This window comes from Corvus kubaryi, unplaced genomic scaffold, assembly GCF_017639235.1.
Source record: "Corvus kubaryi isolate FWS band 111438036 unplaced genomic scaffold, C.kubaryi_AGA036_p1.0 37384, whole genome shotgun sequence".
Taxonomy (NCBI): domain Eukaryota; kingdom Metazoa; phylum Chordata; class Aves; order Passeriformes; family Corvidae; genus Corvus; species Corvus kubaryi.
The window spans coordinates 1,858,500-1,885,194 of NW_024581126.1; the positions used below are offsets into that span (position 1 = coordinate 1,858,500).

General features: G+C 39.8%; 1 protein-coding gene across 1 annotated transcript in view; it reads right to left on the reverse strand.

Moving 5' to 3' along the window:
• Window positions 1-14,958: 14,958 nt before the first annotated feature.
• SYT9 (synaptotagmin 9) overlaps window positions 14,959-26,695 on the reverse strand; it is a gene marked incomplete at its 5' end in the record, with an annotated part of 66,779 nt that continues 55,042 nt past the window's right edge. Inside the window, 5 exons of the mRNA XM_042035548.1 lie at window positions 14,959-19,786; window positions 20,801-20,957; window positions 21,531-21,660; window positions 22,244-22,415; window positions 23,431-23,551. Of these exons, the coding sequence (XP_041891482.1) occupies window positions 20,850-20,957; window positions 21,531-21,660; window positions 22,244-22,415; window positions 23,431-23,551 (531 nt within the window). The remainder of the gene's footprint in view (window positions 19,787-20,800; window positions 20,958-21,530; window positions 21,661-22,243; window positions 22,416-23,430; window positions 23,552-26,695) is intronic.

Sequence of the window (26,695 nt, forward strand, 5' to 3'; positions counted from 1 at the left end):
CCAGCTCTTACTAACTGTACTTTAACTCACAGCTGAAATTGTGCCAGGACAGGCAAGAGATCTGTTGAACCTGTTGAGGTCCCCTCCAAACCCATTTCTACTGCTTTCTGATACTTTTCAATAAGGTATAATTTAAAAAAAAAATTTTAAAATTCTTACTTTACTGACAGGTTTTTTTCCCTTCAACCATTTGAGTTTGAAGTTTGTGTGCATAAAATCCCACTTAATGACAGGATTTAAAGCAAGAATTGATTTAGATGCTTTATGGAATTGAAGTCTGTCCTCTCAGTGTCCCATTCTAGTTATTCACTCTCTCCTTGAGAAACACGAGCCCAGCATGGCAATGACTAAACTGCTGCTATTGTTGTGGTGGTGTTTTGATGCATCAGTGAGGAATATTTTTAAGAACATTTCCTATTGTTTAAACTAAGCTTCAATAAATCAAGGAACAGCAAAACTGCTGTGTGACCTTGACCAAAAATAATACACTTCAACGACCTAATATAGAGAAAGCAGTTCCCAGACAGTTTAGAGAGTATAAATTGCTGATCCAGAATAAACACCCAGTGATGATCACATCTACAAAGAATTTCAAATTGGTTTTTATGGAAAATATACAAACAACACCCTTGCCCCAACTGTGCAACAGTAATAATTAATTTATCACTGGCATCTGGTCAATAACAAACTACCAGTGTAAGTTCTAGCTTGTAGCGATAAGAACTTTCAGTCTCCTGTGCTAGAGAAGAATAGTGGAAAGCAGATTTAGACATGCATCATGTGCCAGCTGATCCAGGCATTTAGCTGCTTCCATGCAAACAGGTAAACAAGTTGCTTGTGTTCCTTATTTGCACAAAAAGCACAGTCATAAATGTGTACATTGCCATGAAACTGAACACAAACTGGTTGTTACCAGTTGGCAGGAGAGAAAAGTATTGGCTTAAAACGTGTTTGTTGTAGTCGCTTTGGATTCGTTTTTGCCAATAGCAGTAATGAGCAAGAACATGCTCCAGGGTGACTGCATCCCATTCATAATGGCATTGCTTTCTCCAAAACCTAATAGCAGCAGCCTTGGTGGCAATACTTAATGTCTACCTTTAATATCACCTAAAAGATGAGCTACAATGTTCTAGGAATATTACAAATACATAGTAACAGTCCCTGCTTGAGACTCTCAGACCTTTTCCATCTAACTGTGATTTGCTCATATGCCTCACTTATTACAGAAGACGTTGCTTACGTTTGACACCTCCATCTCTAAAGTCTTCCTTTAGATCAGAAGCATTCAGAGCTAAGGCTTTAGCTTTTGTTTTTATAGAAAAAAAATAAACGTAATCTGCTGTAGGAGCTTTTGGGCCTCCTAAAGAAGCCCGAAGAGAACATGGGAGTTGTACGCTATTTGTCAGATGGTTAAAAAAATAATTAAAAACCATAATACTGATTGCACACCCCCTAAAGACTCATGTCAGCAGGCAGAAAACCTGGTAGGTAAAATCTGGCTGCTTTCTGGTGCATTCTCAGTACAGAATAACAATAGCACAAGAAAATAATAGAGAATCTGCTTTCAGAATTAATAGTCATATCCACTTTAGGTATTTTTAGTGATCCTAATGGGTTCTACATCGATAGAAATGCTGGGGTTTGTCCCTTATATTATAGAGGGTGTTTCCAAAATGAAAGAAAAAATTAAATGGCATAAAAAGAAGTGAAAATGAGAAGCATTCCAGAATGCATTATTCTCTCCTAGTAGCAATTTTAACTCCTTTGGTGAAAGCCCAGCCCCAGAAACACTAAGGTTGACTTCAGTAAGCATTTCAAGCATGGCTCTTACACTGTGCTGAGCACTCTAGGCTTAATCTGAAACAAATGGAAGTTGAGTAGTTAATGGAAATCTCTCTTTCTTGAGTGATATTTGTATCAGGTAGGATGTTTTAAATTAAGAATTTAGATACCAGTTAAAACATAAATATGCAGGGAACAAGGAGGAATGATTATTGACAAATAATGTAAATAGAGATTGATGGGATTTGAGTTAGAGGTATTGAACAAATCAAAATTATACTAAATAGAAATATAACCTCCTTTTTTTCCTAAGCAAAAACTTCTGTGGATTGCAAACAAACAGCACTAAACCTTGGGGCAGTAATTGTGGGAGAGTTGTGAAAGATGGGAACAGGAAAGTGCAGAAAATTGAGAACAGAGGGTTACAGTTTCTGTTCTTCATCAATTTATTAGTTTTCCATTCCTTTTGTCCAGGTACTAAGAGGATAAGATAATTTCTATGATTGCCATTAATTGACCAATAACCTTAAAGAGACTTGTTAATGTTAGTTTTAAGAGGAGGTTTATGGAAGAGATGTAGTTATGTGGTCACATCTGGGTGTTGGCTTGGAAACAGAACCCCTGAAAGACCTTCAATATTCCTGCCACTATCCCATACAATTCATGGGTGCAGAAATGCCAGGGATTGCAACCAAAGACAGGGAAGGAGCAGTAGGAATAGATTCACTCATAAGATTAAAAAAAAATCTGGTTTCCATAAAAAGACATTAATTTAAAGAAATGGCAGGAAAGGAAACACAGAACTCAGAGAAGCAGATTGCTTTTTATGGCTGTATTTTTAGCACTTTTCACGGGTGACAATTACGGTGGAAAAACAGCTTCTCTAGTACATTTTTTCTCAATGTTGTGTGTGTGTGAGTACAAATACACATGCAGGGCTAATAGTGAACAATTTTTAGCATGGCATCAGTCATTTAATGCATACATTAATTCCCATTTAAACTTTATTTGATCATGTCTTTTAAATCTATGTTTCTCTAGAAAGGTAATGAAAGGGGTTTTTTTCCACTAGTTACAAATATCATCTGCTAGTTTAAACCTACCTGGGGTTGGTTATCCTGTACCATAAAGGCACATAAAAGCTGATATTTTCCATTCTCCTTTTTGGTAAAGAAACAAGTGTATTTATCCCGATATGCCTGGGGATGAAATGGAGTATCAGAAGATCCCACATTCCTTTGAAGGTGCCACAACATCCTGATGTAGGTCAGGGTTTAACGACCATAGCAGGGGCCTCAGTGCAAAATTTGCACTTTTCACTTCTGAAATGTTCTTCTTTACTGTTGTAGATATATTGATTAAACTGAGAATATTAAGAAAACTTGTTCCTCCTGTTTCCCAGCCCAGGAAGAAGCCACTCACATGCACACACATCAATTGTATGCAGTCCAGTTAAACCAAGTAAGTAATGAATTTGATTGAATCAAGAATAATGGAAACGGTAAGATTATGGTTTCTTAGCATCAGAGACCATGGAAGCTGAGGGAATTTTCCAGGAAAAACAGACTGGAGGTTTTGATGCAGGTTAATCTTTAGAACCAGTACAGGCTGCATATGTTATAAACTAAAGCAGCATTTCATGAACAGCAATTTTAGTTTATTAGGTAGAGTAGTTTAATTCTGGCATCCTGAAATAACAGATGAGACATGTTGCTCCATTTTCATTTTTATACGTATTTATATGGCTCTGCTTTTTTTGTTTCATTTGTTTTGGAGCCTTGCAGATCTTCTTTGACAACCCATTAAAGCTGTCAGGATTTTTTTCTACATCATTGCCTTTAATTCTAGTCCTGTCTCATTTTTTTCCATCACATTTTTCCTCTCCTCTCCATCTCTCTTGCTGTTCGTCTGCTTTTTTCTTTACGGCCCTCTTGCTGCTTTGCTTTCTGATTCATTATTTGAAGTAAAACTTTCTCCATATGATGAAGAATCACAGACATGAATAACATGATATATTCTTTCCTCAAATACAGACATTTATCCCAAATTGCAGGCAGGAGCTTCTGAGTAATGTGGTTTAAGAGTATCTGTTGAATCCCTGTAGTTTCAGCAGAACATTGATTACTTCTCTGATAATGTTGTTCAAACTCAAAAAGACTGTCAGTAACGTAGAAAAGATAAGATTAGTGGAAGACCACTCTGATGTGAGGAGAAAGCACACTGGAACAAAATAAAATCCCTTAATAACAAAGCCTTATAAAAATAAACAAGGCTAAAAGCTGGGGGTGTATTTATTACAGCATGCATTGCAGAAGCTCCACATTTCAATATTTTTACTCGTGATCTCTTGAATAACTGGGAAATACATAAAAAATGCTGTTGATACATAATATAGACGGACAGATAAATAGATTTAAAATGTCTAGAGCCATGGGAGCTATTTGCAATCACGCCCCTGAATTTGTTGCACTTAGATGGGACAAGATTTTTAGAAGTAATGAGTAACCTTGAGTGTCCGCATTCTGATGTCACATGGGGACTTGCTCTAAGCTCTTGCTGTAAATTATACTCATCTCTTTCCCTAAATGTATTCCCAGCTAGGCACCAAAAATAGAAGCCCACTGAATCAGTAAAGCCTGTTAATTTTGCTTTAAAAGGAATTCTTATAGAGAAAATTCTCAGCCTCCTCACCTGGGGCCTTCTGATGGAGAAGGGTCAGGATAACGGGTTTCATAACGAGACAATGGGACTAGTGAGAAGAATCAGCAGCACTACTAATTACTGCTCCTCCAGTGGTGTCCCTGTGCTGGCTTGGCAGAATAGAGCCAAAATGTTTCCATTTAATAATATGTTATCAGTGGATAAATGGCCTGAAGATTGTGCAGTGCAGTTTTCACAGGACTGCAGAGCACGTTGTCCGAAAACACAAGGGAGTTAATCACAGAATGACTTAAAAATGACAGAGCTGCTTTCACCAGGCTGCGTGAGGGTGAGTCCCCTGTCCTGGCTCGTGAATGATAAGCTGTTTGGAAAGTTATTAATACAGGGTTGAACACTGTCATTCCAGTCTCTGCTGGGCTGAGACAACAGACCTTGGAACTGTTCAGCCTGGAGAAGAGAAGGCTCTGGGGAGCCTTCCAGCAGCCTTCCACTGCCTAAAGCGGCTACAAGAAAGGTGGGGAGGGACTTTTTACAAGGGTTTATAGTGACAGGACATGCAGCAATGGCTTCAAACTGAAAAAGGACAGGTTTAGATTGGATATTAGGTAGAAGCTTTTTACTGTGAGGGTGGGGAGGCCCTGGCACAGCTTGCCCAGAGAAGCTGTGGCTGCCACATCCCTGGAAGTGTCCAAGGACAGGTTGGATGGGGCTTGGAGCAAGCCAGTCTGGTGGAACCATGGCAGCAAGGGGGTTGGAACTGGTTGATCTTTCAGTCCCCTTCCAGCACAAAGCATTCTATAGTTCTGTAATTCTCTAACTCTATAATGCTATAATTCTATAACTCTAAAATTCTATAGTTCTATAAATTCTATGATTCCATGGTTCTAATTTAGATATTGAATGGTTAGAATTGTGAGGTGGCAGAAATTCCCTGTGGTTCACAATGGACCTTACAGAAACCTTTAAAACTTTCCTTTGCTACCATCCAGTCCTTCTACTTTTTTTCTGACACCTGTGACCGTAACGTATCCCTCCAAAAAGGACGGTTTACTCAAGTTAATAATATCCTTAAATGAGGATTTAGTTTTTAATACTGAACAAAAAGAAGCACTGCAGTCTTTTGTTAATTTCCTATGTGTTCTGGTCTTTGTATTTCATGTATAAAAATGAATGAACAGGTTAAGCAACACCATGTTAAGCAACTTGTTATTATTTTATAAGCTGAAGCATATATTAAACCAGGTATTATTTTTCCTCATTGTAGTCAGTGGCAATATTCTCAGTAGTGTTATTAAGTGCAAGAACCAGCCAGAAAGCTGGTTGTGCCTGGGTTAAATAAGGGTACAATAGATTATTCTTTCAAGAATCTGGAGGCTATTTAAAACATTTGTTATGTGGGGTTTTGTTGTTTTTGGTTTTGATTTTGGTTTTAATGAGATAGCATTGTGCAGTCATTCTTTGCATGAAAAGTGCACAAAAACTTGATTAAAATATTTTAATGAGCCACTGAGGGACTGCACTAATGCCTTCCTGTGTTAGATAATGTGCAAAAGGAAGGACTGTACCATGCCATCTCAGAGCTCTAAATCACAATGTAAAGCTGTAACAGGAATTGCTCACTGCAATAAGAAGCAGCGACAGTTGTCTGAAGGACAGAGACTCCAGGTTAGTCTAGACTAAAGGCCTTCTAGCAAACCTAATGGAAAGCTTCCCTCAGAGATTAGGTGGAGTCAGTAGCACTTTGTGGTTTCTCAGCAGATGGCCAGAAGGTCTCCAAAAATTAAATCTGAAAGAAGGGCTCTGATTCTGCCATTTCAAAGTCGTGACAAGGTTACAGCACTGCCTGAGAGCACCACAGAATCTGCCACGTGAGCTCCATACCCACCAGACAGCCAAAACTGCAGAAACTTATAAATGTACAAACTGAAAAGGCAAAGTTTATTAGAAGTCACAAATTCAAAAATCATAGATCATGTGAAGGCTTCATGAAAATCTCTTGAAGTCTAAACATAACTAATATGAATAAGCTAATTTAGTCTCTCATTCTGAACACTCAGATTTTTCCAGATACATTCTCAGAAACTAATTGAAAGGTGAGATGCTCACCCAGTGTCTTGGTTCTACCTTGGTTTAAAGGAAAAATTCTGAACATGAAACTCTGATGAAAAAATGTGGTATTTTGTGTCACTAATAACCAGGAGGCATTTAAAGGCATAACAAAGGCGTTTGGATGGAATTTAGGTGCCCAAATCCAAAGCTGCAGTTTTGAATCTTTCAGTCTTATTGATAGATTTATGTGAGATTTGCAAAAGAATTAGATCTGTGAGATGACAAGGATTTAAGTAACTTACCAGAACTAAATGTGGAGAAACAGTGTCTGAAGAAGACCTGGATATTCAGTTACATTTTATATGAAAAAGATAATGAACAAACTGCAGAAAAAGCCTTGGACTTCAGCTGACCAGATGTCTGCTGGAAATACAAGAGAGAGGAAACAGTCCTGGAGGTTCCTGACTGTACACTGGCAGATCTTGCTCAAATCACAACAGCTAATGCAGGAAATATTATAAATGACACAAATTCTCTAATAAAATGTATTTAGTTTTATAAGTTTGCAAGTATTTTTAGGATTTCTTTTATTACTGTTCTTTAACATTGTCAGCAATTTAGATAATCACACTTGTACAAAATGTTGAAGATTATAACTTCTTAAATGATGCTTACTATGTTATGCAAATGTTCCCTTTTGAAATTTTTTTTGAAATTTTATAGTGGGTTATTTCCAATTAGGAAAACATAATGATGGGTTATTAAGAAAATATCTCCATTTTCTCTGAATTTGTTTCAGGAGTAATTTAGATTAATAAGGCAAAACCAACATTTTAAAAATTAATTATAAAATAAACTCTCACCCACTTACTCTAGCCTTTCTTTGCCATTACTGGCACCCTGTCCACTTCATCATCTGGACAGAAACAAAACCATCTGATGGGATTCCAGCTGAAGTTGTGGACATCAGCTTATATCTGTGATGCAGCACAGGGTCTGACCTCAGTATAAATACTGAGGAACTTTCATGGATAGGCTTAGTCCTGGAACTAAACTTCATCTTGAATTGCATCTGAAGTCCAGTTTCAGGGATAGGAAGCACTAGAAACAGACTCACAGCTGTGCCACTTGGAAATGATCTCTCTTTGATCTTCATTTTCCTGGTTATGTTTAGGGTTTAGAGCTTCAAACCCAGTGATATGAATTTGTATGAATATTCACATTTGCATGTATGAGCCATTCAAAATTCATCCTATAAAGGTGCCATTCTGGGGGACCTTTTCTGATGCATGAACAAAGGCAATAATACTTCTTGCTGAGAAGATGAAATAAATGGTTGATCCTTTGAAATACATTTTGCTAGAGAAGATATGATTAGTGGGACACATTTTGAATAAATTCTGTGTGTCTGTAGGAGAAATATACTTCTAATGAAAAATATAAATACCTAGGGAAAACCTTCTATGTACGTGCAGCCAAAGGAGTTACAGGAAGGCAGAGGAAGGAGGAAATTACTTGTAAAAGGATGTATGAAATGAGATTATTTTGGAGATGAGAAATAGATCTACACTGTACTTTTCTTAGCACTTCCCAGGATATGTCCTGTATTTTTCATTTTATTTGCTTCAAGGAAATGCTTTTATTTCCAGAACACAAACCAAAGCACAGAAGAGGAATGCCCAGAGTAGGCACTGCAGAAGGAAGTGTCATGGACTGAAGGCAAAACACTCATATCAGATTGCATTCTTTTGTCTAAAGTGATGCTGGAATTCATTCATCCAGCTCAGTAAAACCCAAACTTTGATCTTTCTGAGATGTAGTTCAGGGCTTTTTCTGGAGTCACAGTGAGTGACATGAGGGTTCATGATGGAAGAAGGTCATCTTCCTTCACTGGTTTGTCCTCTACATAATCAGGAATGATGTCCACCAGGATGGTGGAAAATGTGTTTATGACTGATGTAATTAAAAAATATAACATTAAGGAGGATTTTTTAATAGGATTACCCAGGAAATTAAACGTTGTGATTTAAAATTAAAGATAGATAAAAGGAAATACTGCAAAGCCCTGAGCCCTGCTGGTATTTATTGGAATTGGGGCATTCCTTTGTAGCCATGCCTAACATGGTGGGCCTCTCAGAATTCCTGTAACATAAGCACAGCCATCAGCAAAGGGATGAAGAAATTTTTACACTGGAGAAAAAGAAGTCTTTGAGAGATGATCTGTATTTAAGACAGATAAGGAAAATGTTACCAGCAGAATAGGGGAAAATACTGGAAACTCAAGGCCTCACACAGCTTGCCCATCAGCTTCAAGGCACTGACAATATCAGGAAGGCTCTAAAGGCCCATCAGGGAAGAATGAGTGCCTCCTGCACTCACTCTGGTGGTTCTTTCCAAAAGTTCCCCAAAAGGGAACACTGAGTTCTTCACTGACTCCCTGCAGAGCATCCCTGGCAAAAAGCAGTTTCAGAGCTGTCACACTTGGCACAGGAATTGTGTCAGTAGGTGGAAGGAGATCAAGAGGATACTAAGCACTTTTTTTAAGCTCTTGAAATACACACCAGTCCTTTGATTTTGCCTGACACACAGCCCTGGGCAGAACAAAGATGTGTGTTTCTGCTCCCCCTCTACTGTCCTGTTCCTTTGGTAAGCAGATTAGAATGAAGAAAGCTCAGAAGTTTTAGGAGTGTCTGATGCGTGTCTGGTTGCAGGAAAGAAAAAAAAGAATTATGTTAGTGAAGGTCAAAATTGGGAAGTCTCGGCAAAATTCTGGAGCAAAAAAGGCTGTGCTGCCAGACTGAAGTTGTGATGGCAGATGCAGATTGGTACCCACAAAATAGGTGTGGGATCAATTAGCTTTTACCCCATGTACCTGCACTGGATAAAGCAGACTTGATTTTACCCCTCAATGAACAACTTGGTGATTGTATAGCCCTCCATGAAGAAAAGAGGTAAAAGGCTCTGCTCACAGCTCTGATCTCCATAGAAGAATTATGCTTTTCTTTAGTTATTCAATAAACGTGGCAATTTTTCACTTGGAAACAAATTTTTGTAGGTTCAGGAATTTGGGAATCTGTGCAATTCTATTTATGAGCAGGATTAGATGGTAATGATTTAATTGATGGTTGAGCATGCAGACAAACTACGCATAAAAGATCTTTCCAATAATTATATCTTTTCATGGAGCAACAGGTTTTTTGTAATTTAGGTTCCAGACAGTAATTACAAACCAGATGCTATTTTAGGCACAGTCTGCAGCACACCCTTGCTACTTACCAGGAAATTCAAAACAAACACAAAACCACTACTGGAACACTTAAGGCAGAAAGGTGAATTAAATTGAGGTAATGTGGTATCACACGTGAATTGCTATGAGTATTGTAGATATTATTATTATTACAACCTCTATCTGGGTTCACTGTCATGGAGCACGGGTCGTTTGGGTGGAATTATTTTTTTAATGTTTTGTGTTGAACCTTCTGTGTCAAAAAGTTCGGGTTTTATTTGCAGACCTAAAATCCACTGTGTGCCAGTATTGGGTGCTTGGAAAAGAAGGGATAAATTGTTTCCTGATTTGGAGGTCTGACCCTGGTGGGAGCTCAGGCACCCACCGAAGCTGCTCCCTGCAGCCCCCCATGTACCAGCACCTTGCCATGCAAACATAATACACTGATAAAAACTGAGGCTCGTTAGCACACTGTGAAAGCCATTCCTGTAACAGGATGTTAGGAGAGTCTGGATAAAAGAAATAATGCAGTTTTGGAACAAGGTAATGTCAAACTCTGAGAAACATGAGACGTTTTACTTGTGTGAGGAGCTAGGAATCATTAGTACTAAATACAGGATGTTTTGCATTCCCTGCACATTGAAGTGCTGCTGACTTGTCTTATACCCTGAAATGTGGGGTTTACTCAGGCAACCAAAACAAATAATGATTTACAGCTTGCTTTTTTTTTTTTTTTTGCTTTGTCACAAGTAATTAATTGCCCTTCTTGAAACAGTTCACAGCAGGTGCCAAAGGAGATAGGAAATTTATACAGAGCTGTAAATGCATATCTCCTTCTAGAGATCCTTTCTCTTAAGGACAGCAACATTAGAGTTCGCTGTGCCTTTGGTTTAAATAAAACTTCCAGAAGATATTTCTCAAATAATTGCTGTTATTTGGGCAGTTGGATAGTTGTGTCTGTTCCCCTGAATCCCCTGGTACTCCTTTTATAAACACAGCTCTCTCACTTGTCTATTTGCTCTCTGTGTGGCTGAACATTACATTAGACAAGTGTCAGAACGTTCTGACATCTCAGGCTGTGTTATGGCCTCAAACATTTTATTAAGGTACTTATCCAAACACCTGAAGACATCAAAGGTTTGATGTCTTTAGGAACAGACATGAGTAGCTATTGATTTTGTGATTTGCTGTCACCTTGGATTTTGCAGCATTCATCAAAAGGGTTTCAGGCCTGGCCATTACTATTAACTCATTAAATTGAAAACTGGCAACTAATTCTATCATGTCCTCACATTCTGCAGCAGCCCTTATCTCCCTGCAATTTTGGTCAGTTACCTGAAGACAAAATACACACCTTTGTGATGGAAATGTTATCGCTGTGAGGTGAATGGCAGATGAAATGTGAGTAAAGGTTGAAACAGCTCATTACAGCCTTGTCTGTTGGACATGGGCTCTCTGGGAGAACTTACATGTGAAGAATGAGAACAATTGAGCCTATCTGTCCAGTAAAAATCACTGAGGGAAAGAGGATGAGGGAAAGGTTTTGAGGAAAGGAGGAGGCAAAAAGGCAAATACCAGAAGTAAAAGAAAAAAAGTAATACCAGTCGACAAGTAAAATGAAAATCTATCAGGCGTATATCTAGATGCAACTTGGAAGTTATTTCTACCTGCAGTGGAATTTACCAGGCAAAGAATCTCAGATCTTGTCTGAAAAGCTGCAGAACTTTGGAGGTTTAGCTGAAATGTGCTGTTCTGCCTTGGCAGGGTGAGGGCAGAAAAGGGAATGGGACAGAATGGCACTCCAGTTCTCAGGCAGATTGGAAGAAATGAAAATGCAATTTAGCAGAGCCCCACATCCAATCATAAAGATGCTCCAATAAAAGGAATTTTTTTTTTTTTTGGCCCATCCCAACTTATTATTTGGAACTATGAATTCTAATTTAAAGTGGATGTGTAGTAAGAGTAGGAGGAAACAGCTTCCTGTCCTTCCTCACCAAGAGATGATGCAACTCCAATGTCATAATGGGAATTGCTCCTTCTGTTTCAATCCACTTTAACTTCTCAAATAGTCTAAGTAGTGTAGAAAGGAAAGAAGTCTTGGGACATTTAAAAACAATTGGGTAAAGATGCAAGAAATTAATTCATTTGGGGAAATCTGACAGAAACCTTAGCTACCCATAGGAAAACTTATTTTACTTTCTGGCCAAAATTGTACCCATATTTCTAATTAGTTCAGGCATAAGACTTACAGATGACGGCAGTTCCTGTAGCTCTGAAGTTCCTTTGAAATGAAATTTAAAACAAGTTTTATGTCTCTGTAAGATTTTAGTAATGGAATTCAAAATGAAGCAGAATATCTTTAAAAAGGTTATTTGAACTTCACAATTATTGTATGTTGTTGCATGGCCTGACTAAGCTGGAAGCTGGTGAGACTCCTTAAGGGTACCCGAAGAGAGGGGACCAGGGCCAGACTTAGCAAAGATGTTCTGAGGACTTACTGTTCTTTTCCTGAAATGTGGTCTACATGAAGCCCCTTTGAACTGCAAGTACAATGCCAACGTGTTTGGAGAGCTGAGGTTTTGGAGTGAGGAAATACCAGTATCAAAGGTTGTTTCCTGGCAGATGGAAGAGGTATTTCTATGGGAACAGTAAATATTTGGACTTGAGTTTCACTAAAATACAAAAACTGACTGATGAGTTTGGAACTTTTTCTAAGCTATGTCATTATTCTTCAAATGTTATCCAGGTCTTTTTTAATATTATTTTATGTTGGGAACTATATATATATATAATTTTTTTTTTTTAGGAAGGCAAAAGTTATTGAAAAGGGCCCACACTGTTGCATTATGAAAAGATGGTTCTTAAAATTTTACTTCATTTTTGGGAGCCCTAATGTAGCTGAACTCTATCAATCTATTGTTTTAGAACTGGTTTTGTGTCAGTTAGCAGGATATAAATGATAGGATTACAGTAACATTCTCGAAACAGAATTCTGGCTGCTAAACTGAGTATTACAGAACTTTATAAAGCTTCAATATAGAATTTTGTTGTTATTATTAAGAATGGTTTCTCCAACAAAAATATTTTTATTGACAGTTTTACCTTTGGGTCTAACACTAGTTGGCTTATTGACATTTCTGACATATCTAAATATTCTTTAATATCAAACAGCTTTAGTCAAGCTCTTTGAACCAGTCTGTTCAGGCACTTCTGATGCCTTGGAACATTTACAGATTTTCCTGCATGTGCTGGTATTGGAACATGAATTCACTGAATGTTTTTTGACAAGTTATTAAGTGGTTTAAGGCCACGACCTTTTGGATGGTGTGGTGGGCCTGACTGAAGTGTGTGGTCAATTAATATGGGAATGATAAATGCATAAGTGCACCCAGAGAACCTTGTGACTCTAAATGGCAATATTAGAGTACCAATCAGGGAGATGAAAACATGTGTTGCTTACATTAGAAACCTCTGTTAGGGCCCACTGTGACAAATTTCAGTGACAATATGGTAGGAGGTGAATGCAATCAGTTCTCAGAATAAGACATTTTGTGATTTCCTTCCCTGGAAAGGTTACTTTTGGAGTCACCAAGTTTGCGACAGGATCCTGTGTTTGGAAGCAAAGTTGCAGCCCTGTTCCGTGCCTCTGCTCCTTTCTGAGGTACTGATTTCTCTGTAACACCACGTGTCCTCAGCTCTCCAGGGACATCTCTACACTCCCACTCCTATCACTTCAGGCACTTCTTAGGCTTTGCTGTGTCCTCACCAGCCACTCCCCCTGCGGGAAGTCACAGTCATCAGCCAGGAAAGCTCCTTACACAAGGTACCTCTCTTAATTTTCATCTCACTGCTGATTAGCTGTGCAGGATTACAAGGCTTCTCAGGTTTCAGGCTATGTGGGATGCCTTGCTGTTGATCAGGCTTTTCCAGAGAGGATTCTCAAACTTTGGCTTCTCACTTGGAGTCATTAACAGGCTACTGCAGTCACTGTCCCTTTTTTTCAAGTCTGTAAAGACTTAAAAGATGATTCTGCTGGAAAAGTGTCTCAAAAGGAGAGATGTGTGGGCCTGTTTTGACAGAGGAAGAGGCTTTTGCTTGCTTATTAACAAAGAAATAGAGACATGCAAACCAGTATTTTTGAAAGACACTAAAAGCAATTTTGAAGTTCATACATCTCCTCTGCTGGGGTGTATTTTATGGTGGCTTATGGGACAGAGAGGGATAATGAGCACTACATTCACTGCCAGGGCCAAAATGCCTATAGATGTGTCCTTTGTTAATCTTCCATCTCCCCTTACCCCAGCTCACCTCCAGCAAAACAGGAATCTACCCAGGGCCTAGACGTGTTCCCATTATTAAGGATAGTATCAACTTCAAAACTACAGGCTTGTTAGGCCTGTTCTCATTTCTTTTCCATGTGTCCGCAATATCAAACAGTCCCAAGAAGAGACCGAAATGAATTTCTTAGTTGCATGAAATATTGTTTTGTGCCTTACGTTACATGTCAGAAGCCCTTTATTAATGCGGTGTGAGCAAGGAGGCCAGATCTTCCAAATGAGGAGAGACTGAGCTTATCCCTAAAGACACAGAGAGGTTCTTACTTCATTAGAAGTCATGCACATGCAGGACTCTTGCTGATGGATATGTCAGTTCAGCTAGTGTGAAAAAAAAGACAAGAGAAAAGGACAAGAGAAAAGGACAAGAGAAAAGGAGGAGAGAGTTGCCTTTTTGGGTGCAGTTTGTGTGGTCATACCAGATATATCTGTGCTCTTCTCCATTTGTTTCCGGGCTCTGCCAGGGGACCTCTGGGAATTTCCTGGAGCTACACGTCAGGCGTTGACAGGAAGACTGCTAATTTTGCCAACATGGCATGCTAAATACTAATTTTGTTAATTTAACACAATGCCACTTGATAGAAGCACTTCTGTTGCTTCTTGATTTTCTTCTTAATATTAAACATAGATGAGATTCACCACTGATATGTCAAATAATCTTTCTGTCATAATGACTGTGGACATGGGATGAAACACGAGGAGGTTTCAGTATCCAAACTCCCAAATGATGTGTGAGTGCTGTAAAGTTAAAAGCTTTGTCTCTCTGGTCTCATTTATTTTATCAAAACACATTATCTGTGGAGAAAAACTGAGCAAAAACGTTTTTGAACTGTTTGCTAGCTTTCTGAATAATGAACTGAACTTTAATATTTATTAAATACAAAATAGTAATAAATTACAATTGCACAATTTCTTACAGAGTTTTTATTAAGATCAAAACTTATTTGTTCAGACTAGATTTATATAAATAAATCACAGTACATTTTTACTTGTGTTTAGAAGATTGTAATACATATTACAAAATTAAGAATTTTTTTGTCCCTCAAACCATCACTGCGAAAGGAATCATGCATTATTACTGAACAAACAAAATGCCCACCTAATTGAGAGAGCCTCGATACAGGTATGGCTCTACTCTCCAAAATTAGACATGAAACATAGAGATACCAGGACTATTTATTGAACAAGAAATAATAAAGTATAGTACAATGTTCATGTGTTATCAAAACCAAAAGTACAGCAAAACAACACACCTCTCTTCACGCACCTTTGCGATGGGGATTAAAGATGGCAGCTGGCCAGCATGCAACCGAGTAAAACACCTCAGTTTTACGTCTACGTTTGAGCAAAAGAAGGAGGAACTAAAGAGCCCAGACAAAACAAACGACAAATGAGGAGCCCAGATGTCTACAAGTCCTCCCATCACCTTCCCCTCTGTGCCACGTGCGCTGCCTTCGCTCAGCAGCTGACGCCTTTCCTGGGCAGTGCCACCGCCGTGCCCTTTGTGGGCCTCCAAGGAGATGGATGTGCTCCCAGAGAACCGCAGGGCCCTGGAGAACTTCCAGCTGTGGCTCCTTGCCCAACCCACTGTGTCAGGAATGAAGTGTAAACACGGCTCTGGGAACTGCTCAGCCTTGGATGCTGTGGTGCCACCGGAATACAACTGGCACCTGGCACAGCTTGGCTCACGTGCTGCAAGGCTGCCACTTCAGCACGGAGTTCTGGTGTCACTAACTGCACCAAGATTCAGTGTGATGCTGTCACCAAGTCTGTCCTGCTGCTGGTTTCACAGCACAGGGGGCTTCTATTAAATTCTACAGTATTGTGGATTATTTTCTCCGCATCCTTTTTTTTCTACTCGATAAGAAAGGCATTGTTTTCTCTCTTGATACTGAGGTGCAATCATTTGGCAATGCACTGTTCTAAACAGAAAAAAAGCATTTAATCGATGACAATTCAGATGGAGTCACCTGATCCACTTTTTTCGCTTCCTTCTGTTCAAACAAAATGCATTAACAGCAAAGTCATTTCAGATGGATTTCTAGCTGGGTCAAACAGATTTTTCAACTGAATTTCCTGGTCCCTGTTTATTGTTTTTCACTTTTAAACTGAAAGGGTTTTCAGCTATTTTTTATTTCAGCTGCAGACATGTCCCCTCAGTACTCGAATGTTGCTTGGTGACAAGCACGTAAATCAATATATCTCTTGTGTCTCTGACTTTGGGTGCTCAGGTTAACATAGCTACATATCATGTTTGGTGTTTAAAACACATGAATGAAACCAAACCAAACTAAACCAAAGAATAAAAACAACTCAAAAGCCCCCGCAACCACCATCCCCTCAAGCCAAGGGTGGACTGAAATAAACTCTTCTTTTTCACCCTTTTGCTGTGCCCTTTGCTGTTGTTTCATTTTGTATTGATCCAGGAGTTCCCCCATCAGTGGTTAAATTGGACCTCTATGTAACAAGAGTCTCACATGTACTGCTTTTGTGGTTTATGGATCTGCTGGCATGGAAAACTGAGCCATGCAATGGCTGGTAAAAACAGTTTTAACACTGGGTCTTTTATGCTACATATTGGTTTTCTGTTCTGTTCTGTTCTGGTAGTCCCCGCTTCCCCAGATTGAGATGAATGTTTGTTTATCCACTGCCAGGGCTATTTACAGGGAAAAGCAAAACAAAAGTAAACAGCAATGCTTTTAATGTCTTGTGATTTCAGTGGAAGCAGATAAAGAAATACTTGAGCACTCAGGTGCAGAGGAGTCGTCCTGTGAATGTTTTGTCATGGGAATATCAGGCCACTGTCCATGGTACTCAGCCTCATGTCAGTAGCTTGGAAGGCTTTCCCATTGCCACTCACTGCTTTTTCACAGAACAACATCTGACATGGTGGTTTGTTACAGAAAACTAAAAGTAGTAATTCAATAGCATATTGTTAAAGAGCAAAATGGGATTAAAATCTTGCTGAGATGCATTTCTAAGGGGTTTTCTCTTCTATCTTAGAGTTACAATACTTACCATACAGCATAATTATGCATTCACAGCAAATAAGAAAACAAATGGGGGTTTCAGCTTTGGAATCGTTCTTGTGAATCTACTGCTAATTTACCTCTGAGAATCATAGTTCAGAAAAGAAAGATTGAGCAGTATTGGGACCATAGCTTTCCCTGTGTTTCCAGTTGAGTTTGTAGCAGAATTATCTATCCTCTGCTCCTTCCAGCAGGCTGCTGTATTATTGTAATACAGTCCAAAGACAGCAGCAGTCTACTGGCCAATCAGAACCAGAACATGAAAATATTTCAGGTGTAGGGAATATCATCGGTTAAGTGGAGTATAAAGGTGACGAGTGAAGTATCCAAATACAGAAAATATCTATCTTTCCATAGATGCACTACTATGATAAGGCAGGTATTTGTACAAAGCACATAGTAATGCCACAGCCTGAGTAACAGTTTGCAAGTCATGAGCAAAAAATTAGGAGAATTCAATAAATTTAGGGGTTTTTCCTCATCTCTAAGCCTTTGAAGTCTTCTGGATTCCACTTTAAATGCTCCCTGTCACAGAGATTTCTTTCCCTGTTTTAGTAGAACTCTGCTCAAAATAATTCTTTTGATGCCAGACCCTTGAGCATTAAATAAACTGAGTATGGTAATAAAATAGAAAAAGAAAACTGCAACCCACTGGCAATTATAATGATAACACTTTTTAGCTGATGTCCATTTGAGCTGCTGGGGACAAATCCTAGAAAGGCTTCTGCACTTTTCCATGGACATCAATCGAGCCTGCTTTGTGGGTGTTTTCCCCTGCCCAGGAGTTTCTGCTGCTCATGGTGCAGTGGGAAGCGTGCCTGCTCTGCATTCCAGGCAGGAATGATATGGAGTGATTTGTCCAGGAAATCAGAGAACTCCACTCCAAAGGAAGAGCTCTTCCTTCTTTGGTCATGCCCATCTCCCCTTGGTGACTCCTGGGAGATGAGCCTGGGTAAAGAGCACAGGATCCTGCCCGAGGTGAGGCTCATGCATGAACAGATATGCACATTGTCATGTATCACTGGCCTCCTGACAGAAGGCTTCAGCTGAAGGTGCAGTGAAACAGTTTTGCCATGGCAACATTATTTTCATTCTTTTGGAAATGCCCAGTGGTTACCCTCCTGAAATTGTGCTTGCGCAGGTTTGGGAGTGCTGTTTAGTTTGCCAGGTATGCCCTTGCCTGTGGCAGCTGTATTCTCCACAGCATGCCAAGAGATTTTTGAAAACCACTGTGCTTACAGGAATTCTGATTTATAGCTGCAGCACACATTTACAACAGATCCAAGATCTCCTGCAAGTTCCAAGCTATTCTTTACCCACAAGTAATTCTGATTTTGTGGAAGATCCTCATCGATAGGTTATAAAACCAATTTTTCAGGTTTGAGGCCAAAATTTTAGATATTTCTTCAATCTGTGCATGCATATTTGTGTCAGCAAAGTTGCAGATCCAAACTGCTTGGTGAACGTTTGGCACATACAAGACGTGAAGCAATGTGTGTGCACACAGACTTATCTGAACACTATTTAAAGACCTGGGCTCCCTCTCTGTAAGTGCATAGCAGACGACTGTACTGTATTAAACACCCATACTTTGCATTTGCATCTTTTAAACAAAAATTCCCATGTAAAAACGTGAGTCAAGTTCTCTGTAGAAAACACTGGAGGACGAGAGAACTCCATGCGTGGCTAAATAAGTGGCATAAAGTTTATCCCAGGGTCTCCTGCTTTGGGACACAGATTTCATTACGTGACAGAATCCAGTGCTTTGATTCATTTTCTTTTAATGGTCAGAATTTGTCAGAATTTACAATATACCATCATGTAAAACAGCCCTGCTAATTCCACCACAAATAATAACGGAAGTCTTCACAGGCACTATATATTTGGAACGGCATTTTCAAATGACATGGGGTGTGAGTGTTTGTTTGTATGATTCAGCACTGCTGCCCAGGACATGCTTCCAACAGTTTGCAGTGCCGTGGACACAACTCAGAAATGTTGACTGGAAAATCATCTACAAAGGTTGAGGACTAACAACCTCCATGTTATACAGATGGTTATCTCCTTTCTCAAAGAACATGCTGTCATTACAAATACCATATGCATCTTGTTCTCACCCAGCAAAACTTTTTTACAGTTTTTCAGATTTGAAGGAATCATATTAATTTGTTTTCATGTCAGGTGAAAGGAGGCACCAGCTGAGACTGAGGACGCAACTTGTCATCAAAAAATAAATATCTGATGGCAATCATTCTTGAAAAAACAATACTTAGAAAGCTAACCATTCACAATACTGCACCTTTTTGGCAAATACAAGGACAATATTTGTTGCTGCTTCCCATATTTGTTGGTTTACATTGCTATCATTTTGCTTGTAAAACCTGGGTTACTCTACTGAACAGAAATGATGAGTTCAATTTGGGTAATGCTTACGACCATACAAATAATCTATCAGTAGCAGTAGTGTCAGCTGGAGAATTAATGCTACAAGTGGATAACATCACGCTATTTGAAACCAATAGCTCTTCACACAGTAGAAGACTGAGGGTCCTATTCAGCAAATATTCAGGGTCCTATGGCTGTGGCCACAGAGGTTCCAGAAGCTCTCGCTGAGTCTAATCCTGATTCAGGAACCAAAATGATATGCTGTGTATATATTTCTCTGCACAGCCTGGATGCGCTGGACACCCTCCCCCACTTGATTCCTGGGAAGGAAAAAAATACGTCTCTGTTTAGCTTTCAGTGACATGAAAAGCAATCCACAGTAATGAAATCTAAAGAAGTTAGCCAGGCATGTATGAAAAGAACAGGATGCCTGTGAAAAGGGAAGAGCTGTCAAAACCTAATTGTGGGCTCTGGCTGCAATGAAATTTATCAAAGAGGGAAGACAGGTTGGATATAAGGATGTAGACAATTTCTGCTAAGAAACACTTGTATTCTGGCCAATAGTAACCCTTACACTACACCTCGTGTGCTGTGTCAAACATTGCTATCAACACTTGGCTACAGCTGAAAGCTCCCAAATGCCCAGCGTGGCACTTCAGCCAGTATCTGCCCTGTCACTGGGGGCACAAACACCCGGGCAGAGCTGCCCCACTGTGTCCCATCCTCTCCCACAGGCAGCTGCATGCTGGCAGCACCCGTGCTGTGAGAAGGCATCGAGCCTTCCTGCTGCCACACAGCCTGTGGCCACTCCCTGCTCAAACTGTGCTGCTGTGGTGCCCAGGCACCAGGAAATGCAACTCCCTGTGGACACAGGACAAGACTGTGGGATTCTTCCCAGCTTGTAGCATCTTCATAATGCCTGACAATCATTTCTGGAACTGCCTGTGGCCAGTGCTCACAACCAAATAGGGAAATCTTTGGTGGCACTGTGGTAACACAGCTGCACTCTGGTGCAGAAAGTAACTCAGAGGGGCTGTGAGCTGCCTGGCTCCAAGTATTAGTGCTGACAGCATTATTCTTGGCTTCATATGGGTACTCTGCTCTTTCCTCTCTTTAAACATTGGGGATAACTCCGGGGCTGCTCATAAACAAGATACTTCGACTGGGAGTACTGCCTGACTTAGCCAGTGAGAGCAACAATAGGAGTAAGTCATGGTAACTTCAGGAAGCAATTTACTTCGATCTTTGATGAATTTCTGTGTCTCATGAATCAGGATTAGTGTTCCCTGTGTTGGGGAGAGGATTAGACAGAGGGATTAAAAGGACATCTTTACCCCACTGGACTCTGTGGAATAGCCCCTGAGGATATGGCTAAGAAAGAGTTCAACAGGAATGCCAAATTTCTGCTGAATAGGTTAAAAGGGTGAGGAAGCCTCTTCGGCAGCCATCCAAGCGCAGAAGACCTGCATAACATTCCTGCTGAATAGGGCCCTAAAGACAAAAAACAAAACAAAACAAAACAAAAAAAACCATAGGAACCTTGAAAAGCTTTTCTGACTGTGTCGCTTCTTATCAGCGCCTCAGATCTCCAGAGACACTTAAACATATTTTTTCACTGCAGTTAGGCATCCTTTGGGATGTGCTAGTGCCATGGATGATACATTGTTACAAGAAAAGAAGTCAAATTAGGTTGTTGTATATAAAAAAGAATAGATCTTGATTGTTCTGTAAACAAGGTCCATTTCTTTATATCCATTATCAGCGAAAGATATTACCCAAGATCTTGTTTAAAAAACAAAACCAAGTGTATAATGCTTCGTGTTTTCCTGTATATATATATATTATAGACATCAATTACCTTCTGTCTCCCTAAAATTGAAAGGAGCAGACTTAACTTGCATGTTACATCTGAATTTTAACATCAGCATTTCCAAGCCCTTTTCTAGGATTTACTTCATGCACGTGGATCTTGGGTTTGCTCATAAAATTTTATCCACCTTCTAATGCCGTGTGGGAGAATATTCACAATTATTGCAAGGGGGAAGCAGGAAATCAAAGCCTTACCTCCACAAGAGGATGCCAGTGAGCGATGGGTTTCCGAGGGTACGAGAGCATTTCGTTCCAGTGGTCACGCCCTAGACTCTCTGCATCGTTGCCCACTTGACAAACTCCAATGACCTCATTGTGACCTACACTGTGAAAATGGCCCATAATATTTTTTTCTTAAAACTTTACCTTCAGAACCACACCATTTACATATTTTATCAGAAACATTAATCCTGGAATTTTAGGATTAATTCTTGCCTGAAGAATGTAGTGCGTTAGGAAATACGTAGGTTTGCTCTTTGTGTTTCCCACTGATTAGAGTAATTTAATATTTCCCCCCTTACAGCACACAAAAGGTTCTTTGCCTGTGTTCTGTAATTAGCTGCAAAGGCAAACAAGCTCTAAGACACAACTTTACAAATGGAGCATGTGTGTAAAGGCTTAAATGCACAAACAGAACAATGCATGGCCTCTCTGATTAAATGCCTGGCTACTTCAGTTCTGCTAAACACATACATAGCTTACTTATGTCAGTTATGGATGCAAATCTATGTTTTAAAATTTAGTAAGGAAATTCTGCCAGACAAAACAAAAACAACTGGAGTCTTCTACCAAGCCCAACATGACATTAATTCCCCGCTTATTGGGAAAAAACGATAATTTTCTTTTGGGATGCAAATCTAGTGTGCAAGATTTTATCAGCCAGTATTTGACAGCTACAGGCATCTCACCGGTCATAATCCATAACAGCTATCGACAAGTTAATTTGGTCAATGTTTTCTGGAGGGATGTCAAAGACTATGGCTTCATTGTAAACGGGATTCAGGGTGTTCCTCTTGGTGGAAGTTTTCCTTTTCTTTAGCCGCCTTCCTTCACACATTAAAGAAACCTTCACGTAGGGATCTGTGTGGATCATAAGAACAACGTTGCTTTTCTTCTGATGCTTTTAGGCAAACGCAAATGGAAAGTGAAGGGAGCAGACTTGTGTGCCCGTATGTGCTTGTGGAATTAATCTCTTGGACCTGACTGGAATCTGAGCTTCTGTTACTATGGAAGGCATGAGAGGCAGTGGAGCTTTGAAAGCTTTACCTGGCTGCTTACAATGAACAATTTAGGTTCAAGAAGCTCCTTGTTGTGTACCAACTTCTCAAAGGGTATTAAAATACCCACTGAAGCGTGTTATACATGACTATTTTATACAACAGCCTATTTATAGCAGCCTAATTACTTGTTAGATTTGTAGAACAGACAGAAGATGACAATGTTTTTCACAACGGGATTTACTGATATATGGTTAAACACAATTCAAAGTATAACAATTAGTGTCTTATATTTCTCAAGAGAATTGTAATTATTTTTAAACTCCTGAATGTAGCAATGTTTCTTTGTAGCTCCTTTCTGAGAGCTCTACAACTCCCTGCTAGTATTTAGAAGTCAACTATGAAATCTTATTTAAGTTAGTTTGCAATTTTTATTGTCGAATTTTGAAAGGGTTGCTGAGAGGATTCTGGGATGATCACTGCTTTGTCCATATGCCAGCAACAGCAGAATTGGCTCAGTGGCTCTTGGGGACTGTCAGAGAGGGTCAGTCTGCCTCTGTGTCATAGCTGTAACTAACAGACTGTGCACAAACAAATTCCCAGTGTTGGGAATGCATTTTGGCCACCTTGTTCTACTCTGAGTCACAGTGGCATTGGAAATAATAATATTGCAGTCTTTTTGAAAGAGCAACTTATTTTAAACCGAGCAAACTAAAATATATTATTTAGTTCTCATAAACTCCTGTACTCGAGTAACTCAAGAGCTCAAAGTATAACCCTCCTCTCGAAAATCATTCTGGGATTTGACAGTGTTGAATTCTGTATCTTGGGAGGGAAATGGGACAGAAATCCACACTGAGCTTTAAATTAATTCATACCTGATGCTCCTGTGATATCCATTGCCTTTAAATTTCTTGCCTTTATTATTGTAATAGTTAGTCTACCAGCTGTTGGAAGGTAGCAGAGCGAAAACATAAGGTCACCAAGATCCACGTTATCCTGTTCCAAGGAAAGAGAGATAATGCGAAGCAGTAATTACAAATTTTCTACTCATAGCAGGACTTAAAGATAAAAATATACCTTTGGGGATCTACAGTTACGCAGTAAAAGCTGAATTCTCATTCTGAAACGTATCTGAAAAAAACAGCCATCCATGCGCATACAAAATTCGAGTCACTATGTTGCTAGACCAGCAAAGCTCTCCAGGGTAAATGAGGTTATAGTTTCTAGCACTGAGTACTTGGAGATGACACACATTTAAATGATGAGGTACCCTGTGAGGGACTGGAAAACCTTCTTTCTATTTTACGTTTTTCAGTGATTTGCCTGTATCACTGACAAGCAGCCACAAATGTCTGCACCTTTCCTTCTGGTCTGCAGGAGGAAACCCACAGAGACATTCACAGAAAAAAACATGGTTTGGGCAGGGCAAAGCTCTGTGCAACTCTCAAAGTGTGCATGAAGTCAGGCATGATAGGTGTGAAGTGTCTGTGGCAATGGGACAGCCTCCACCAGAAGCAGAGGAAGGGTTATTACTAATTGTTGATCATAATAATAATAGCAACCACAAGTTCCTGTGCCTCACACAGACAAGTTCCCTCAAGTAAGCTTATCCACCTGTTTCATTGATAGAATAATTTGTAACCCTCTCCTGTGTTAATGGCATCAGGGTTTCAGAAAGGTAGTAGAAAATGTGCAAACCTTGTTTGCAGTTACAAAGCATCACTGTATTTTTTTTTTTTTTTGTAAAGAGGGAAATCCAGCTCTTTAATCAAAGAACTAGCGAAGAAAAGATTGTATTAAATGATTTCTGTGATGTGATTTGCATTTTTTTGACGGAGCAGTGAGTTCACACTTTCATAGAACTGCTTCCTGCAACTTAATATTTCATTCTTGACTGAAAAAAAATTTACCTGATGTTGGGGAAGATGAAACAGGAAAGCCTTATAAATATTGATTGCCTGACAAAAGATTTTGGGAATATGAAAACTATAAGTGACATCGAAATGAAGGCCACCTTTGAGATACCAAGTCTTAGTTACTGAACAACTGGAAAACAATGGTATGGCCGACTGAAGGTAATCCCCTCTTGATTGAACAATACCCTCTGCTTGCAGGCAGGTCCAAGGGTCAGAGCAGACCCTACTAGCTCAGCAGAAGGGGTCCAAAGAGTAGTTTTTAGGAGTTAAGATGTAACACTTTATGGTAATATAACAATTCTTATAGGCTGTATGTAAATGCTATAGGATTTGTATCTTGTATTAGATTGGTTAGTGACAATTAGAATATTCAGTACAGAAGATGATTTATTGTATTGTAACCAGGACTTCACACACTCTTACTACTCTCTCACTCTTACTCCACTCTTCTCCACTCTTACTTACCTCCTCTTCGTTTACCTACTTGCTCTTACTTTTACACTCTTGCTCTCTTGGGCCTGCTCTGAGCTGCTGCTGGCAGCTCTAAGCAGTGCCCCTGTACCCACGCCCTTTGCAATAAACCGCATGTTCCAAGATCTGACTTCAGAGATCTCTCGTCTCCGTCCGTCCCGACCGTCCGACCCACCCCCAGCTCCTACAACCTGATCCAGCAATTTCAAAGCTACATTCCAGGTTCTATAGGGAACGGAAATAACAGCTCTTGTGAAGTATGTGCATGTTGCTTGCTTACTTACTTACTTACTTACTTTGTGCGATAGCTTCTCGTCTTTCCCAAGCTGGATCCTTCTCTGTCAGTCACCAAAAGATGAAGTGTGGTGGATGACATAGAAGGAGAGGGAAAAGAGCCCCTAGCACAGGTTTGTCTCTGAGGCAGCTGCTGCACAGAGCGATGCCCAGAGCCTGTGCAGTTCCTTTGTGTCACTTCATGAGTTAGCAGGGGACATAAGCAGGACAGGAAGCGTTGCTGGCACAGAGTTGTAGAAAAGTGTTGTGTCAGAAGGGAATTCTAGAGGTCACTTGATCCAACCCCTTGCTCAAGAGAGGCATCTTTGCTTCAGCTCACAGCTCATTCAAGGAAAAAACCAAACATGTTCATTCATTCAAAAGTAGGTCCTTTCCTCATGCTGCCATTTAAGAGAGATGCTGTCAAAGAAGGAAAAGGCTGATATTATGGGCCATTTGTCAGGAATAACCAGCTTTTAACCCTACCATCTTTTCCATTCTAAAGATCAGTGTTTCACGGTAGGTGAAAAGCAAATAAAGGCTGGGACAATATCGAGGTGGCTGCTATGACTCAGCCTGTTTAGTGCCTCTTGATAGCTCCCACTTGGAAGCAAACCTGCTGCAACAAACTGTGTCACTGACTCACTTGGTGGGAGGATCAAAGTGCTGCTTGAGATGCTGTGAGAAGTCCTACAGGTTAAAGAGATGTCAGCACATCCAGGAGAAATTTCTCTTGGCTAACACCTGCCCTTAACATTACAGGAAAATAACTGATCTCTGAAATTTTCCCAGTGATCAGCTGGAGCTTGATACCTATAACCAGGAAAACAGGAAGCAAAATTTTCACTTATCCTTCCCATTGTGAGAGCAACTTCCAACATTTAAGTGTACTTGCCCAGCTCTGAGGTGCTGAGATTCATAGCTGTGAAATTCCCTCTTGTGCTGCAACTCTGAGGGGAGCAGAATTTCATAAGCCATTTAAAGAAATTATTGACTGAAGCCATCTTTTGGGAATTTGTCACTCTGGCAAATTTTGATAGGTTGTTTTTCCTGAATTGGTCACTACCCTTTAGAAGGAGACAGCATTGTTGAATTACTCAGGTTTTCCCTGAACACAAAAATGCCCATCAGGCATCTGTTGTTTTAACCGTGTATTTTGGCATCCTTCAATATTGTCAGCTGTGGCAAAGTCACCCTGTGTTCAACTCCAGTGCTCCACACAGTGACATTCATTCTGTGAGTACTGTAAATACTGTAAATTGTCACTACCAAACACAGAAGTTTCCATTCCAGACTTGATCATTCTGAATGAACATTTTAAAAACTTATTATGAGTTTTTATCAAGAAGTTTATAGGTACATGAATTACTACACAATTGTTTTAGGTACAGATGCCAGGAAAAATCAGAGAATCATAGAATATCCTGAGTTGGAAGGGACCCACAAGGATCATAGAGTCCAACTCCTGGCCCTGCACAGG